Consider the following 17,203-nt stretch of genomic DNA (forward strand, 5'->3'; position numbering starts at 1 on the left):
AAGTGGGCCAGGCCAGCTCAAAGGGCACCTGACTCTGCCCATCTTCTCCTTCTCCCAACTCCTGGGGTCAGAGGAAAGGGGAAAGGAGACAGGAATGAAGGAGGAATAAAGCTCGAGGACAATTTTAGTGGCTCCTCCAGTAGGCCTGGATGACAGGGAGACACAAGACATTTCCATAAGAGCCCTAAGGCCTGACCTCTGCTTGGGCTCCTGGGAAGTTTCAGAGAGCGGCCCCTTGACAGACAATTGCTGAGCCCAGGGGTCCTCAGGCCAGTGTGGCTGCCCTCATTGGGAGGAGGAGACCCAGACCCAGGAGCAAACGGGAAAACCAGCCAGATATGGATGAGGTTACAGGGCTGGGAGAAACTTTTTTAATTTAAAATTTATTTTGACGTAATTTTAGAGCTAGGGAAAAGTTTTAAGAATTTAACAGAATTTCCATATCATTCACTCAAAATCCCAAATTTTGGCATTTTATTGTATTTATCTTTCTCCGCCCTCTGCCTTCCATGTGTATATATTTGTGTTTTTTTTCTGAATCATTTAAAGGTATGATTAGTTAGGCCTCTTAACTCTTGAATACTTTATAGTATATTTCCCGTAGACAAGAAATTCTCATATAACCACAGTACAAGTATAAAAAATCAGGCAATTAGGGCAATACTATTTTCTAATATAAAGATCTTCTACAGACTTTCCCATTTGTCCCACGAATGCCCTTTAAAGCAAAAGAGGATACAAGACCATTTGTTGCATTTGGTAGTCACCTGTCTCAAATCTCCTGTAATCTGGAATAGGCCTTTCTAGTTCATGATGTTGACTTCTGGAGGGCAGGCCAGGATCGGCCTTTCTTTCTGTCTGGCGTTTGCTCATGAAGAGATGGAGGTTTGTGCCTTTGGCAGGCTCTGCAGGGGAAAGTTGAGCTCTTGTCAGTGTCCCATGCAATTGGCTTTTAAATCATGCTAGCATCTATGTGTGATGTCATGTGTGGTACTGAGATTAAGTTAGCCCCAAAGGGCTGCAGGTGTTCGGTCTGGAGAGCTCAGGCTGGAAGGGTCAGCCAGCCTTGTAGGAAGACGTGCACACCCAGGGGAGGCTCTGTCACTTGTGTCTGGATCAGCAACCAACTGAGTGTTAGAGTGCATTTTTATTGGTGAAAATAGATATTAATGTTGATGGTATAAGTTATAAACGGGCTCTCATTACTGAGATGGAAGGTACCTGAGATGTCTGCGTTGGCTAAACAATTTTAGACAGCACTGTCCACGCTTCCATAGCATGTAAGAATAAGACCCCTCTTTAGGGATGATGCCCTGTTCATTCTGTGTCCAGCCCTGGCCATTGGGAGGTTATGGGTGGCTATGCTAGCTTGGCTTTTGGCTCAAATAAATATTTCATGCCAGGTACCTACAAAAATGTAGAACTGGAACTTTCTTGAACCACAAAACATGATGTCTGAGCATTTTTGGTCCCTGTTTGCTAATCAGCATTTAGTTGAAAAATGTCTGTATGTACATGAGGCCTGAGCTCGTCTTAGACTTGCTTTCCTGGCAAGCTGGTGTGAGGAAGGAGCTGCCGTTGCAGCAGAGGGGAACTTAGCAAGACTGTCATGAGCACTTAAGAAGCCAGAGCCAGGGGATTTGGGTGCATTAACCCCATCCTGCATTCATAGGTGGGACACAGAGCTGGTTGTGCGAAAGCTGAGTCCTGCTCAGAGTGTCGTACTGTGGTTCTTCAAGTTGGCTGAATGCTGGAATTCCCTTGGGCATCATTAAAACAATCCTGTCACACACGAAGATGTCAGACCTAGGAAATCAGAGCGTCTGTGGTGGAGGCTGGGCAGCCCTCGTTGCAGGGCCAGGTGCAGGTAGATTGGGAAACCCTGGAAGAGGCTGGTCCTAGGGATTGGCCAGGTGAGTCCTACCCTCTGGCCACCTCAGAGAGCAGGCTCACCATGGGGCCAGGAAGAAACTGGAATGTCCTTATAAGGGTGGGATGCCAGGGAGCTGGTTGTGCCGTGGATGCCCCAGCCTGCTCTGCTCCAGCACTTTCGGGGGGCCGCCTCTCAACATCTTGAAAGGGCCCAGGTGTGAGCAACTGGGGGAGGGCAGCTCTGACGGAGAGGGCCTGCTGGAGATTCAGTACAGGCCAAATCCAGTCCTCACACACCTGCCTTAAAGGCTGCTCAAAACCCGTGGTGGGAGGAAGGTGCCAGTGGGTAGAGGTCCGTAAGTCAGGGTCTCTGGGGGAAGGTGAGGTTTCTGTCGCAGGTCCAGTTTAATGGCCTTTCTTCTTCCTGCTGTGGCCATGGGCTATGCAGGCTCAGTGCCTGGCCCCGTTCAGCCTCCTTTTCTGGGAGCCCTGGGCAGGGAGCTGACATCACACACCTGTCCAACCCTTTTCCACTGCAACAGGAGGGTTCTGAAAGAACAGAGGAATGTCTCCATCACTCTGAAGAAGGGGGCCCTGGAACTTTGGGTTCAAGTTTGGCTGCCTTGCTTCAGGGTCAATGGCTTTTGCATTTCGGGGTAAAAGCCAGCAGTGTTCCCAGGTGGCACAGTTTGGGAGTGCAGGCTCCCTGAGCAGGGTCACCCTGGGGAGGTAGGAAGGGCTTTATGGGGTTGGAGAGAGAGAGGGGGACCCGTCTGTATGAGGGCTGGCAGATGGGCGCGGGGGTGGGCATGCAGTACCAGGCCCTGGGGTGAAGTTCTTTCCTGTGCCCACTGAGCGTGGACAGCAGCAACCAGTGGCAGGGCCCGTATCCTATAGCCACAGAGCAGTGTCCTGACTTCAACTACATGGAGATCCCCACAGTCCCATCTCCCTGCAGGAGTGGGACCAGGTTCTGAAGTGACATTGCTTGCACTGCTGGGTGGGTGGTTTGGCACATTTAGAGGGTCTTGTGGGAAGACCAGAGGCCTTGTCTGCTCAGCTGGGGCTGTTCTGACTCCCTGACTGAGTGCAGAGCCGAGACTCAGCCTTGCGTGAGACCCAGTCTTGCTGGCATGTGTGTGTGAGGCAGCACCTTCCTCTGCTGTGGGCTGACAGCCCTGTGTCTCCGCCATCATCCTGAAACCAGGAATTCTTAGGAGCCCAATTGTGCATACTTCTTGGCTCTATCTACCTAAGCTGAGCAACCAGTTATGAGAAGTTCCCTGCTGTGAGAGCTGGGCTTCCAAGGAAAAGGGTCAGTGGCCTGACGAGGTTGACAAGACTCCGAGCCAGCTGCCTGGGGCTCCCTAAATTCCCTCTGACTGCAACAGGCTAAGTCCAGCAACTAGAACGGGCCAGGTTAGGGACATGTGTCTCTCAGAGATGGACCAACAGCCCTGGCAGTGGTTAGGGGAGGTGGGGATCCTGCAGAGGGTCAGAGGGAAGAGGCTTGGCCAGCAGGGTTCCTAGTTTGTGTGTGGGTCTGGGGCATGTCGGGCAGGAGACGGGAGTAGATTTGTGAGCAGAGAACAGGGTTTGGTGCTCTGAGGCGCTCCTGGGCTGGATTCTTGGCTCTGTCCCTTACCGGCTGTGTGACTGAAGCTTACTGACTCAGTTTCCTATCGTCTCAGGCTCTGAGCTAATATTGCTCACCGCAGGGGCCTGTGCTGTTAAATGGCATGTGAACCTGGGTGGGTGTTGAACGTGGTGACGGAAGCAGATGGCAGCATCAGTGGTCCATCTCTCCTTCTGTGGAACTGGGCTGCATGGGGGAGCTGATCGTGGGGAGAAGTCAAGAGCTTAGTCATCAAAACCAGTGATCTATGGGGGCCCTCTGCTTCCTGAGGGCTCTGTCTCCCGTGGCCATGCTGTGTATCTGGACAATGCGAGCAGGCACCACCCAGGGATATCTCTGGAAGCGGAACAGGGTCCATTTCACCAGCTCCCACCTGCCCCCCAAGTCCCTGGCTCACTCCTTCCCCCCTCCATGGATTATCATTACCTTCTGAGTACTTGCACCTTGCTCCCCTGGTTCCTGGCGCTGGTTGGCTGTGCAGAGGTGGGAAGGCAGCTCCTGCAGGTCTCAGCCTGACGTGGGAGTGGGGCTTGGCAGGAAAAGGGTCAGTGGCCTGGCGAGGTTGATGAGACCCTGAGCCAGCTGCCTGAGGCTCCCTATTTTACCTCCAACTGCAACAGGCTGGGCCTAGCACCTAGGGTGGGGCTGTGCCCAGGAGCTGGTTCAGGCTGAGGACCTGTGTCACCAAGCCTAGTAGCAGGGCCGGTTGTCACATGTCAGGCTATGTCTTTGTGTCCAGCACAATTAACAGTGTTAGTTTGGGAGCTGCTGCTGACACTGAGTGCTGTGCTTCGTGCCCCAGCCCTTTCTAAATGCTGGTTTAATCTTAAAACAACCAAGATAGATGCTATTCTTGTCTCCATTGCACAGAGGGGAAGTCTGAGGCATGGGAAGGGTAAGCCCAGGCCCAGCCACACGCTAGTGCGGAGTCATATTCATCTTCGCACTTGAACGCCAGGAGCAAAGCCAATGCTTCAGAAATGTTTGCTAAGCCAGACTGAGTGACTGGTGCTGCTTTGTGTGGTCTGCCCCCTACTCTTGCTCACAGGGCCTCTATTTTCAGGGAGGCTATTTAAGATCAGCAGGTAGATTCTGCTCCTGGGACTGGAGTGGGAAGGAGGCTGCACCAGGTCGGGGCAGGCTGTGCTGGGGCTGGGACCCAGGGCAGTGAGGAGCTTCGGGGAGGGCCTCTCACCTGCCTCGCCTGGAAAGGTGCCATTCTGGCCTCATTCCACCTGGCAGGAGCAACAAAACCAGTCACTTCTTGATGCAGTGTAACAGGCTCAACCCTTCCAGAATAAAGTAGCGGTTATGAAAAGAAAGTGGTAAACAAACCCATCCCATCTCTGCAGGGTATATGGCATTCTGATCAAACTGTTCTGTTGCTACATGCTGGCGAGTTAGGGGATGTTTCAGTCTTGTTAGAGACATTTGCTATATTTTTCTATTTTAATCTTCTGAGAATGTGGATGGGTAGCCAGTAAAATGTTGCCTATTCCATCTTCACAGAGCTCTTAGCTAAGATGCCCTGATACTGGCTAAGACACAACCCTATATGATTTTCAGTTTCTGCTTTGAGAAGCAGATCAACTTGATTGAGAGTGGAATGTATATATTCTAAAAAGCAGCTGGAAATCTGTCAAGTACTTACTGGACAGATAATCTGGAAGTACTTACTTCACTGTTCTGAATAGAGACACCTAAAATTAATAATTATGATTTGTTATCAATGCATCATCATTTTATGGTCTGTGACTAGTTTTCTTAAGTATGTGGTGTGTAGTCTTTATAATTTTGTTTGTGTTTTATTTTTACTTAGCAACTCTTTTTCATATAGATGGATTCAGAATAAATTTCACCATGGTCCTGTTCCAGAAATGCCAACATTATTGATGCCCCTGCATTTACTGGGTTAGTGTAGTCAGATCAAGGCTTAGAAACCCCAGGGTGATGTGCTGCAGAGGTTGCGGGTGAGACTAGATCATGCTGAGACTGGGTCCAGAGAGAATTGGTATTGGGATGACTCTAGCTCATGGTGGGAATTGCCTAGTACATAGGACAGGCCTGAGTATTGTATGTAATGCATCTCACTGGTTATAAGGAAGCCATTGATTTATTTACATTTTTATTATTGCCATTTTCCTCCACTGGAATGAGGATCCTTAGGGCCTACAACACTGTGGGGCTCAGAGTATAACGTATTAGGGAAATGATTGTATGAATGAATGAGGGTGCAGACACAGGCCTCCGTCCTTCTGAGTCTGGTGACTATGAATTGGAGTCTGACAGCGCTGGTTGCCTGATCACTGAGGATCCGATGCTGCCAGCACAGGTGTTCTGTGGGACCCCTCCTGCCCGGCCTGGCAACCTTGGCTTCATCTTTTCTTATTAACCGTCCTCTGTGAGACCACCCTGGAATATTTTCACTTACTTGCTTTTTCTCCCTTCAGGAGCCAAAGACATGAGCACTGGAGAAAGTGAGTGGTACCTCCCGCCACCCTGACAAGCAACCTCATCAGGGCCACTTGAGGCCAACCCGCCCCTCCCTGTCCCTACTGGTGACCAGGTGCTCCCCATCAAGCTCAAGTACAGCCAGAGTTGGGAACTGTAAGACCTCCACTTTTCAAACTCCTGTGACCATGGGAAACATCCAAGGTCCCTGGGCCCCACTGCTGTGTCTGATCCATTGGTGGGGTGGGGGTGGGGTGTGCCTTAGGATCTGTCTGCATTTGTGACCAGCTCCCAGGACTCAGCACTGCTGTCACTCTGAGAACCATTGCCCTGGGGGCTTGGCCACAGCAGCCTAAGTTGTCGTCAACCGTTGCAGCTCTTCCCTTTCTGTCCTGGGGCACTTGCTTTTCCCTCTGCGCTGACCTGCCCTTCTCTGAGCTCTGGATTATCCCTGCTGGGGTGTAGATAAGAAACGTCTAATTACTCTCCTCAGCCCAAAAGAGATTGGGATGCTTCAAATGGTATTTCACCTGATGGGGAAATGGACTGCCCAAAGGGGGAGCTGAAAGCATCGGAGTGGACATCAGAGGCATCTAGACCTTAGACGGGGGTGACCGGAACATGGTCTTGGGAGACGTGGGCTCAGGGCCAGGACTGCTGCAGCACTCCTGCGTCTCTGTGTGTCTCCCTTGCTATGTTCTCTCCAAACCGTGAGGCTTCTGGCCCCAATGGGCAGCTGAGGGACACAGTGGCCCCTCAGTTCTTGTGTTTATACCTTAGATGCAGAGCTCCTTGCAGAGGCTAGCTCATCTCCTTCTGGGTCCCATTTTCAAATTCCTAAGAAAGGGGACCTGATAAGCCTGGTCAGCGTCAGCCTAAGGCAGATGTAATGAACGGGTTATTATTATGTGGTGTGGCCAAGCTGACACAGCAGGGGAAACTGCCATTAGGAGAGACTGTCATACAGCACCCCGGAGGAGGGGGCCACATGGGAAACAGGGTTGGGAGTGAGAGCTGCATTTATTGTGCGGGAAGGAACAGGTGATGTAGAGAAGGGAGGCATAGGTAGGGTCGGTTAGTCTAAGTAATGTCTGTGGGCTCTAGTTGTCTGGCACATGGCCTGGGGGTGACTGTAGCAGGGGGATAGTGACCCAGAGCATGAGAACCTAATCTGGGAGGAGGTCAGTGTGTGGGTCTGGGTGGGTTGGTTTGGGGAGCCAGAGGGGAGAAGACCAGCTGCTCCCCATCTCTAGGAGCTGGCTGATCCTGGCAGGGCAGTCCCTCCAGGACCTGCAAAGCCCCCAGTGTCAAGCATCAGAAGACAGAAAATAAAGGGCAGATTATCCCAGGGTGATTCGCAGAAAAATTGGAAGTGGGGCAGACGTTGAAACATGTGCCCTGCAAATCCATTTGAAAGCCCCTCTGTGCAGACAAGGGGGGCTGTGCCTCTTATCTCTAAGCCCAGGCAGTCCCTCCAACACCAGGTGGGGCCCCCACCTTCCTTTTGGTCACTGCAGCTGCTGTGGCAGTGTGCCTCCACAGGCCCAGGGGACAAGTACAGTCACTTTGGCCATGTTTGGCTAAGTGGGATGCTGTGGATAGCGGGTGTGCCCGGGTGTGGCAAGACGCTGGAGGAATATGGATTCAGTTTTGCGGTTGACTTTAGCCGAGGCTATCTTGCTGCTGCTAAAGCCTGGGAAGCCAATGCACTGAGTCTCTCTGAGACTTTCTGCTCCGGGGCAAAGGAGTGTTTTGATGACGGCAAATCAGTTAGGACCTGCGTGAAGTTTGTGTGCCTGACAGCCAGGCTAGCACATCAGGGCACACAGGTGGGGTTTGTAGGAAGCCATTATCTTCTATAACATGCAAAAAAGGCAGTGGGTATGTTTGGATTCTGCAGGGTCATTCAAGCACCGTCATGGCTTTTCAGAAGCAGGGCTCAGACATCGGCTGAACCAAGCAAAATGTCCTATATGTTGCTGAGAGATTATTGGACAGCAGAGGAAGTCTCTTGAGTCAAGGGAAGAATTGCCTAGAAGCTGAAAGATACTACAGAAGCTGGGAATATGATACAGTGGGTGGCTGGGAGTTGGGGTCAGTGAGAGTGGCCAGAAAGGCCATCTGACCAAGGATGACACAGTCACAAAGGCTGAGACTGGACTTCGAGGTTTCACCTCCAAGTGAGTTATGCATATGAGGCTTGCTTCAGTCCTAGAGCATTTCTTTTCTCAATGTAAACTTTCGGAATCAAGTCTAGTGCCTGTGGCTATGTTTGGGCCTGGGTCTTTAATTTTGAGTACACTGAAAGCTTCCAGTACACTCCAGCTTCACCTGCTGGAGGCCCCCCAGGTGCAGCTAGAAGAGTCCTGTTGCTCAGGAGCCCTGGGAGAGGGCTGGGCATGGCTCTGGGCAAGCTAGAAGGAAGGGTAGCAATTCATTAAAGCAAACAGATGCATACCCCTAATCACACTTGAGCACCTACACACATCTGAGTCTGGAGAAGAGACCTCGTCTTTTTTTTTTTTTTTCTTGTACCACCTTTATTGTGAGCCTAAAGTCAATTCAATTAATCATCTATTTGTAGGTTTTCCTTCTAACAGGAGCTGCAAGGAGCCACAGGCTGTTGAGTGGAATACCTAGTGGAGTTGGTGGGTATTGGGGACTGAGAGGGGGAAGAGCGGGAGGAGAATGGGCTGAGGGCTGGTTCTGGTGTTAGGTCCTGCCAGTTATAAAGCATCCCATCATCTCTTCCTGCTGAGCCTGGTGGGAATATCTCCAGTATCCGCTTGGGGGTGATGAGCTTCAGACTGAAGCTTCACTCTAACCCGTGATGGGACCAGCATCCCCTCAGCCACTGTGGATGGCAGCATCTTCCTGGGAGCTGCGTAACGGAGATGGACTTGATTGTGTCTGTGAGCTCATTATGACTTGGAGTCTGCTCTCATCGGTTTGGACCAGATCAAAAAGTGATTGGGACTTTTGGCAAGAAAAGCCAGTCAGCCTCTCCTGGGTGGCAGGAAGGGGGGCCCTTGAGCTGGTTCTCAGCAGCACAATTAATAGCAGGATGAATGATCATTGTATTGCTCACCGACAGATAATGAACAATGACCAATTTTCGTTGTGAGGAAATCCCTTCTTCCCTTCTGGTTGTAAGGGAAAGAAAATGTTCATCTCTCCCCTTAATCAGAGAATGTGGGTCCACCCCAGAGAGTAGCCTGTCAGAACCCTGTGGGGTTGGCTTCTAGGGTTTCATTCTGGGACAGGCCACAGAAGCTGGGGCTTCTACCTCACGCACGGGGGGAGGCAGGTGAGAGTAGGGTGGAGGGAGAGCTTGGCCACGTAGATAGGACAGCAGGAAAGGGGACTTCCCTGGACACTGGGGACTCGATTTGGCCTGGATGATTAGAGGGTAAGTGGACATGGCTGTTAGTGCCCACAAGATCCAGAGCATGGATGAGAGGAAAGCTCCATCCCGGTGCCATTTCTGGCTTCTCTCCCTGCAAGGGGCACCAGACCCCATCGAGTCCCCAGTGCCCAGAGTGCTTCACCCTCCCGCCCTTCTATGAGTGGTGGCCTCCTGGAAGTCTCATCCTTTCTCAGGGTAAACCCAATGTGGGAGAAGGAGGTAAAAGGAAAGTCTGGAACAAAAAAGCCTTTCTGCCATGAAGCTGGGATCTTCTCCTAAAAGAAGAGCAAAATGAAATCCCTCCTGTGGATGTGAAGGCTCTATGCATAGACAACTTGAGCTTTAGATGTGAAAGGAATGATGGTGTTCAGATCCATATTAATGGAGGGCCGTTTTTAAAATGACTTCCGTGTAGACTTGTAAAGCATATATACACCATGAGGCCTGGAGGGAGCAACGTGCTGTAGGCTGAATAATAGAGCCCAAAGATGTCCATGTCTCAGTCCCTGGACACTGTGAACCGTGTTTTCTTCTATGGCAAAAGGGACCGAGAAAGAATTTTTTCTGGTATTGTTCAGTTGACCAGGGCAGGCCTTAGACTTTTTATTTTTGTGGGGTTCGATTACTAAATTTATCCTATGGTTTTGATGACCATATTTTCTTAAATCAAATGATGGAACTCTGATCTGATAAGAATGAGGCAATGTACAGGGATGATATGACAGAGTATTTAGAATTGAGGCTGTCGCATAAAACTGGGAACAATTAATGCCTGCTATAATATATGTCACAGGGGCCAAAATATACCCGCCTCCTCTTCCCAAGCTCACTTCTCACCTGTCTCTACCCTCTGCTTTGTACATTATGAGGAAGGAAAGGGGGTCAAACTTTGTCATGAGGGCTTTCAGAGCCCTGTTAATCTCTGAACCAGAACAGAAAGGCCTCCTGGGTCTAAAAAATACAGAACCATTGCTTCAGTTCTTGCAATCAACATCCTAGGTAACTTTCACTCCAAACCTCAGAGGGTTTTGAGATGCTTCAGCACGTTTTGTACCTTGTCCATTTCCCATCAGCTGGTGGAGAAATGGAGCCCAATGTGCAGATGATGGTGGGAACAGCACAGTGTGGGCCATTAACAGAGGATGGGGTACAGGAAAAATAGCCATTGTTCCTCGAGTCTGACCGCAGGCCTGGCCACTTACTCTCGGGTGAATGTTGGGTTTGAGCATTTGTTCTTGAAAAGACTATTCAGGCGATTCTTGTGACTCTGTGATCGAGTTTTTCCATAGAAAGAAGTGAGGTTGTGTAAATTCCTCTTTGTAGATCACAAGATCCGCAGTTACATTTCAGCACGGCCAAAGGCAGATTTCGTGATTTTGCTTCCTCTCTGTGGCTATATTAAGCTGTGGGCCACCCCTGTTCTTTAGTGAAGAGGATCCCAACCAAGGCAGGTCATCTGGGCATGAGGTGTTTGGTTGAACACAGAGATATCGTGGAAAGAAGGAATTCAATTACTGGCATGTTCTTTATGCTGGCATAATGATGGCATTTGCTGAGATCTTCCTGCTGGGGTGAATTCTTGCTCTTTAAACTGATTAGGCTTGACCCCAAATTTATAGCTCACTCTTCAGTCTTATTATGTAAAATGATATATCCCCCACATTAATCTGAAATAAAAAAATATTCCACCTTCTATTGGTTCTTAGAAAAAGGACGAACATGGAAACGGTGTGACATTTATATTTTGCCCAACAAACTCCATTTGGGGGTAGGTATTCACTGTTTCCATGAGAACTCTACCATCGTGAAGTTACATACACTGTGAAATTAATGCAGCTTACTCAGCTGTGGACCTCTAAATGCCCAGATCTCGATCTTCTCTTCTTTAAACTGGAGGATGGACTTGGTCATCTTTAAGTTTTCATCCAGCTCAAACATTGTATTTTTCTCTGATTTTTAGTATGTGAGTTTTGACCTCCAAGGATTACCTTCCTCCTGGTTAGCAAAAGGATAAAACTAGGGCCGACAGGCCCTTCTGACTGTGAGCTCTTTATTCTGGGTATAAAATTCCTAATATTTCTCTACAAGTTTTTCTGTCTGCCTTTTCACCTGTGAAAGAACATATGGATCTGAATAAGTCAGGCAGAAAGTGTCATTAAGGTTAATAACATGGGTTTTAAGTACATTTTGGAAAGTTTCCTTTTATTCCCTCTACCAACAGGGGAATTCCAAATTACACCTCTGCCTAAACGATGTGACACGGTCCCCCACATAGAGTGAGGGTTGGGGTATCCAAGCTCCAACCCTGGCCTTCCAGGGAGCCCGTGGCCAAGTCCTTGCCCCCTCTCACTTAGTGTACTCAGGTGTTTGAACTCCTGTCCAGAGAGGCCAGTGTGGATTAGATTCAGGGAGGTGAGAGGTGTTAACAGGCAGGATGGAAGTGGTCCTGTCACTTGTGAGGCTTGCAGGGGATCCAGGTGCTCTGAGCAGTACCGTGGCTCTGACCTCTCTCTAACTCTATGGAGATAATGTACGAGGGAGATCAGGGCAGCCAGCAGTAGCTGGGGCCTCTCTGAGGGGTTTAGGAAACACTTGTTCTGTATAGAAATGACTCGGTGCTGGCTTTCCATTTTCAAAATACAAACCATTCAGTTAAGCGAACGCCACAAAATGTAACAAAGCATTGGAAAATCAACTCCTTGCTTAACAATTAAAAGTTTTATAGGATTCTGAAAAAAATCAAACTCAACTAAAACATAAACTTAACCTTTCTCAGATCCCAGAAGGATTCCTTGGGGAACGGAGAGAAACAAAGTCTCCCACTGGCTAAAGACCAAGGACCTCTTTTTCTCTTCAATGGGGCCATCGTTGGGTAAAATACACAGCACTTTAAAACCACCTCTCAGCTGGAAGTACGTAATTTTTAGCGAGTCACAGAAAAATAGGGAAACTTACGCAGAGTTTCCTTGCCCACTTCCCCATCTGGGTGATCACGTACCCGGTACTGCAGCTGGGGGTGCTCCCCTGTGAGGAGGAAAAAGGTGTGTCCACCACCACCCATTAGGAGTGAGTGACACAGATAGTTAAGAAATCCTTGCTCTCAAGGAGGTTATAAATCCCTGCCCGGGCAGCTGAGCTTCCACTGAAGGTGAAAGTCTGACCTGGCAGCCTTCCCCCTGCAAGAAGCAACAAGGTGAAAGAATGCAGAGCTGCAGGTAAGAGGCTCGATGAGAGAGGGAGAGAGAGAGAAGGAACACAATCTGGGAGTCAGGACACCTGAATCCATTTCTGATGGACTCTTGGTGACTCCAGACCTCATCTGCATGACCTTCCTGATCTATGACCTTCTTCACCTGTGTGAAGGTTGACATTAAGCATTCCTTGACCTCCCTGAGCTTCATTTCTTTATCTGTCAACCCAGAAGGGCCAGATCATAGGGTTTCTGAGAACCTTCTGCGGTTTAGGAGGCAGGCAAAAGTGCTGTGGAATCTGACAGGAGGAAATTGATTGTCACAGAACAGTTTCCACCTCATGAGATGTATGCTCACTGAAGGCAGAGGCTTCCTTCCTTGGGATTTTCCAGGGTAGAATGTTTGGTTGTTTTAGAAGTAATCCTAGGTTCTCTGATGTCTGAGCTCTTGGTGTTGGCTGAGCAGTAAGGCTGGTGTTGTCTGTGGGAGGGAGCAGGGCACAGCCAGGGCTGCAATGTGGGGCGGACTGGCCTGAGCTCAAAGTCCAGCATTGTCACTGCCTAGCCTTGTGATGTCACACGGCTCACTTTCCCCATCTGCAAATAGCGACCATCACCATCATGAATCCGAATAACATGAAGCACTTAGAGCAGAGACTGGGACTAAGAGGGTGCTACACAGGTGTTTGCCCTGACTCTTTGAAGCTGCCTCTCTTGAATCCCATTTCATTTTGGAGCCTTTCCTCTTCTCCGAGCCCCAGCCCCCAACTCTGCCTCTAAGATGGTGCCATCTTAGTCAAGACTATATCTCTCTGGGTTTTCTCTTGTTTAAATAAATGGAGACAACTGGGCGTCCTGACCTTCCCGTCCCCCCAGCACTGTGTCTGCAGTGGGAGGGGCTCCATCTTGTCTCCCACCAGACTCACTCTTCCCCCGCCTGTTTCCAGCTCTTCCCTCCGCACGCCAACTGGAACCCTTTCCCCCAGCTCACTTGGCATTCCCACGTCACAGATGTGCACCTTCCTTCAAACCTCAGTTAAAATCTTATTCATGTTAATTATAGTTTTCTTTTCCATTTTTTTCTTTCTTTGCTTAATCCAAAGGTGAGAAGGAAGCTTATCTTAATGGGTTGGGAGAGCTGGGAGGAGAGTCTCTGCTTAAGATTGTCTTCCCGTCCTGCCCACTGGCCTTGCCTCAGCATCCTTGCTCCCACCCCTAACCTGCAATGCCCAAATGCTGACAGCTAGAGCTGAGTGATGCAGAAAATCCAGAAACCCTGATCCCTCCTCCCCACCATCAAGAGAGCTCAGTGGGCCCCTGGCAACAACATGACACATGATTCAGATTGCCTTTTTATGCTATCCTCACTGCTTTCCACAAGGAGGGTGCTTCATCATGACACTGCCTATGGCTGGTCCTCAAACTTGAGCCTGCATCAGAATCATCTGCTGGACTTATTAGTAGTATTACTTTTGAGACGGAGTCTCACTCTATAGCCATGGGTAGAATGCTGTAGCATCAGAGCTCGCAGCAACCTGAAACTCTTGTGCTCAAGAGATTCTTTTGCCTCAGCCCCTTGAGTAGCTGGAACTACAGATGTGCATGAGCTACTATACCCAGCTAATTTTTCTATTTTTAGTAGAGACGTGGTCTTGCTCTTGCTCGGGTTGGTCTCTTCCTCCTGAGCTCAAGGAATCCACCTATCTCCACCTCACAGAGTGCTAGGATTCAGACCTGAGCCACTGTGCCCAGTCAGCTGGTGGACTGATTAAAACACAGATTGCTGGGCTTACTCAGATTTTCTGATTCAGGAGATCATTTGGGGACCTGAGAATCTGTATTTCTAATCAGCTCCCAGGTGATGCTGATGCTACTGGTCTGGGGACCACACTTGGAGAACCACCTCCTCAGGAGGAAAGCAGATAGCACACCCAGTGACAAGCCTATGAGGGAGCTGTCTCAGGACAAGGGCCGTTTGGGATCAATGCTTCTCAATTGCATCAGGAGTCTTCTTAATAAGGCTCTGATTCCTGAGGTCTGAGGTGCGGCTTGAGAGTCCGCATCTCTTATTAAGTGATGTTTATGCTGCTGGTCCATAGACCACACTTTAGTAAGGCTTTAGAAAGCTCAGGAAGAAGTCTTCTTATGTGGGGGCAAGGAAGAAGTTAAGGCAAAGTTTTGGGTGGATCCTACATTTCTAAAGCTAATATTCATCAGAGTATTTTAAATGTCTGTGGTAGGCAGAATTCTATGATGACTCCCACTGATTCATGCTCTTCTATAATCCCCTCCCTGTGAGATGTTCAAATGGATGGACTATGACTCCCGTGATCAAGTTACTTTATATGGCAAAGGTGAAGGAATTTTGCAGATGTACTTCAGGTTGCCTCCCAGTTGACTGGAAGTTAAGGAAAAGGAAGACCAACCATACTGGGTGGGCCTGACATAATTAGGGGGGCTCTTAGAAGAGTCACCTGGTCAGAGAGATTTGAAGCAGCAGCAGATGAGGTTCTGTTGGCCTTGAAGAAACAACCATCATGCTATGGAGAGGGCCATAGGGCAGGACAACATGGGTGTTGTCCGTAGCTGAGAGAGGTCTCATTCAGCAAGACAGGGGAGACCCCAGGCCTATAATCACAACCGTCATGTAAGCTTGGAACAGGACCGGAAAGTCCAGGAAGGAGCATGGTCCAACGGACACCTCAATTTTAGTCTGTGGAACCCCGAGCAGATATTCCATCTAAGCTGAGCCCAGACATCTGACCTACAGCAACGTGAGTTACCAAATGGGGTTGTTTTAAGCCACTGAGTTTGTGGTGGTTTGTTACACAGCAATAGAAAAAGAATACAATGTCCTAGTCCTTGTTATCAGACATGGTAGGTCCAGGTATACTGTGACAATAAGCTAACACCCCTCGGTAGCCTAATACAACACAGGTGTATTTCGTGTTCAGGCTATATGGCTGTCATTGGTAACAGTGTCAGAATGTGATGACTCATTTCAGCCACTTGAGGACCCAGGCCATTTTCAAAACAGAATTTACAGAGACCATCAGTGGGGCTCATGTTGTTCTGACACCAGTGCTGGGTTCGGGGGGTTATTTCTATTTATCAGAAGGAGAAACAGATACAGCAGGAGCAAGTGAGCCGATCCTATGTGGCAGTGGGCCTCAGCCTCTGCACAATGGCTCGACTGTGCCGTGCTGGCAGCTCAGGGCTCCGCCTCACCGTGGTACAGACTAGAGCAAGGAAATGTACAACCTGGGGACACCTGGGTCTTTCCTAGTCACGCTGGACTTCACGGCTGCAGGGGAGTGAATACTGGTGGACACAAGTGTACCTTCCGTATACTGTCGCTTAGCTAGGTCAGTCGGAGTGGGAGAAAAAGGATCACCAAGCTCTGTGGAGTGTGCACACCACCGGGACCAAGCTAGTGGGACACCTGCCACGGAGAGAAGCCAGAGGGGCTGGGAGTGAGAAAGAATCCCTTGCCCACGGCCCCAAGGAGAGCTGAGAGTTTCCTGGGGGGGATTTTTTGGGTTCAGGGGGGAAACCCAATAAATATGGGTTGTCTTCAGGCTAAAGATCAGGTTTTCTTGTGGTGAGGGATTTTCCCACTTAGTGTAGATAAAAATCACTTGGGTTTTTCAGTCTTTTTTAAATTGTTGTTGATTTTTATCTTTTCTTGTGGACACAGGGCTCGGGATAGCTACTGCTGTTGGTGACCCTCAGAGGACAAGTCATTCTAGATGGGCACATTTTCCAGAGAGTAGAACGTGATCTTTCAAAGCATAAAAAGAAAATTTTGATGGGGCGCTGTGGCTCACACCTGTTATCCTAGGACTCTGGCAGGCTGAGGCAGGAGTTTGAGGCCAGGAGTTTGAGACCAGCTTGAGCAAGTTTGAGACCTTGTCTTTACAAAAAATAGAAAAATTAGCCAGGTGTTTTAGAAGCTGCCTGTAGTCCCAGCTCCTTAAGAGGCTGAGGCAGGAGAATCGCTGGAGCCTGTATTTGGGAGTTGCAATGAGCTATGATGATGCCGCTGCACTCTAGCGTAGGTGACAGAGTGAGACCCTGTCTTAATAAAAAAAAAATCTTGTCTGTTTTGACATCTTAGCCATTTGGAAGGCATTATTTCATAGATACGTATTTGGAAGGTATTAGGTATACATATCTTGTTGAAAATTTAATATTCATTATAAATCAATGCCAAAAAACTTGAAGTACTTTTTTTGTAATGATCTCATTACTACTGGAGCACCCTCTTCACTAGGGAATGAGAATTAAATCTCCCACTATAGGTCATCTGCGTCTCTCTTGACTCAAATCTGCCTCTCTTGGGTTCATTCAGTTTCTTTGGAGTAGACACTTATCTTTCTCGCAAGTCACCTTCCTCTCTATCCAGGAAGGAGCCTGAGAATAGGGGGATGGCCCAGAGGGTGGCTGATCCACACATGCTGACCTGGGGTCCGCACTGGCTTCTGGGTCCTGTTGAATCTATTGTTGGGGTCCGTGGCTGGGAAAACCCGAGCTCTGGTGCCTCTGCGAAGCTGGAGCCAAGGATCTGGCTGGCTTAGGCCCACCTGTCTGGCTCCACGGCTCCTCTGCATCTTAGCCATCACATTGTTCTTTCCCTGGCTTAGACTTT

General features: G+C 49.2%; 1 protein-coding gene across 4 annotated transcripts in view; it reads left to right on the forward strand.

Annotated features, from left to right (window-relative positions):
* Positions 1 to 17,203, forward strand: part of IL1R2 (interleukin 1 receptor type 2) — a 47,319-nt gene that overhangs the window by 4,689 nt on the left and 25,427 nt on the right. Inside the window, exon 2 of one of the 4 annotated variants that reach the window (XM_053589842.1) lies at positions 5,959 to 6,115. The exons of 2 other annotated variants lie outside the window; for them this stretch is intronic. Coding sequence is in view for 1 of the 2 variants with exons in the window: in XM_053589840.1 (XP_053445815.1) it covers positions 12,567 to 12,580 (14 nt within the window). In the remaining variant the exon portion in view is untranslated. Of the gene's footprint in view, positions 1 to 5,958; positions 6,116 to 12,452; positions 12,581 to 17,203 lie in introns of those variants that run through there. One more of the 4 variants, XM_053589840.1, reaches the window with a different exon arrangement.

The sequence above is a fragment of the Nycticebus coucang genome, chromosome 4, assembly GCF_027406575.1.
Source record: "Nycticebus coucang isolate mNycCou1 chromosome 4, mNycCou1.pri, whole genome shotgun sequence".
NCBI lineage: Eukaryota > Metazoa > Chordata > Mammalia > Primates > Lorisidae > Nycticebus > Nycticebus coucang.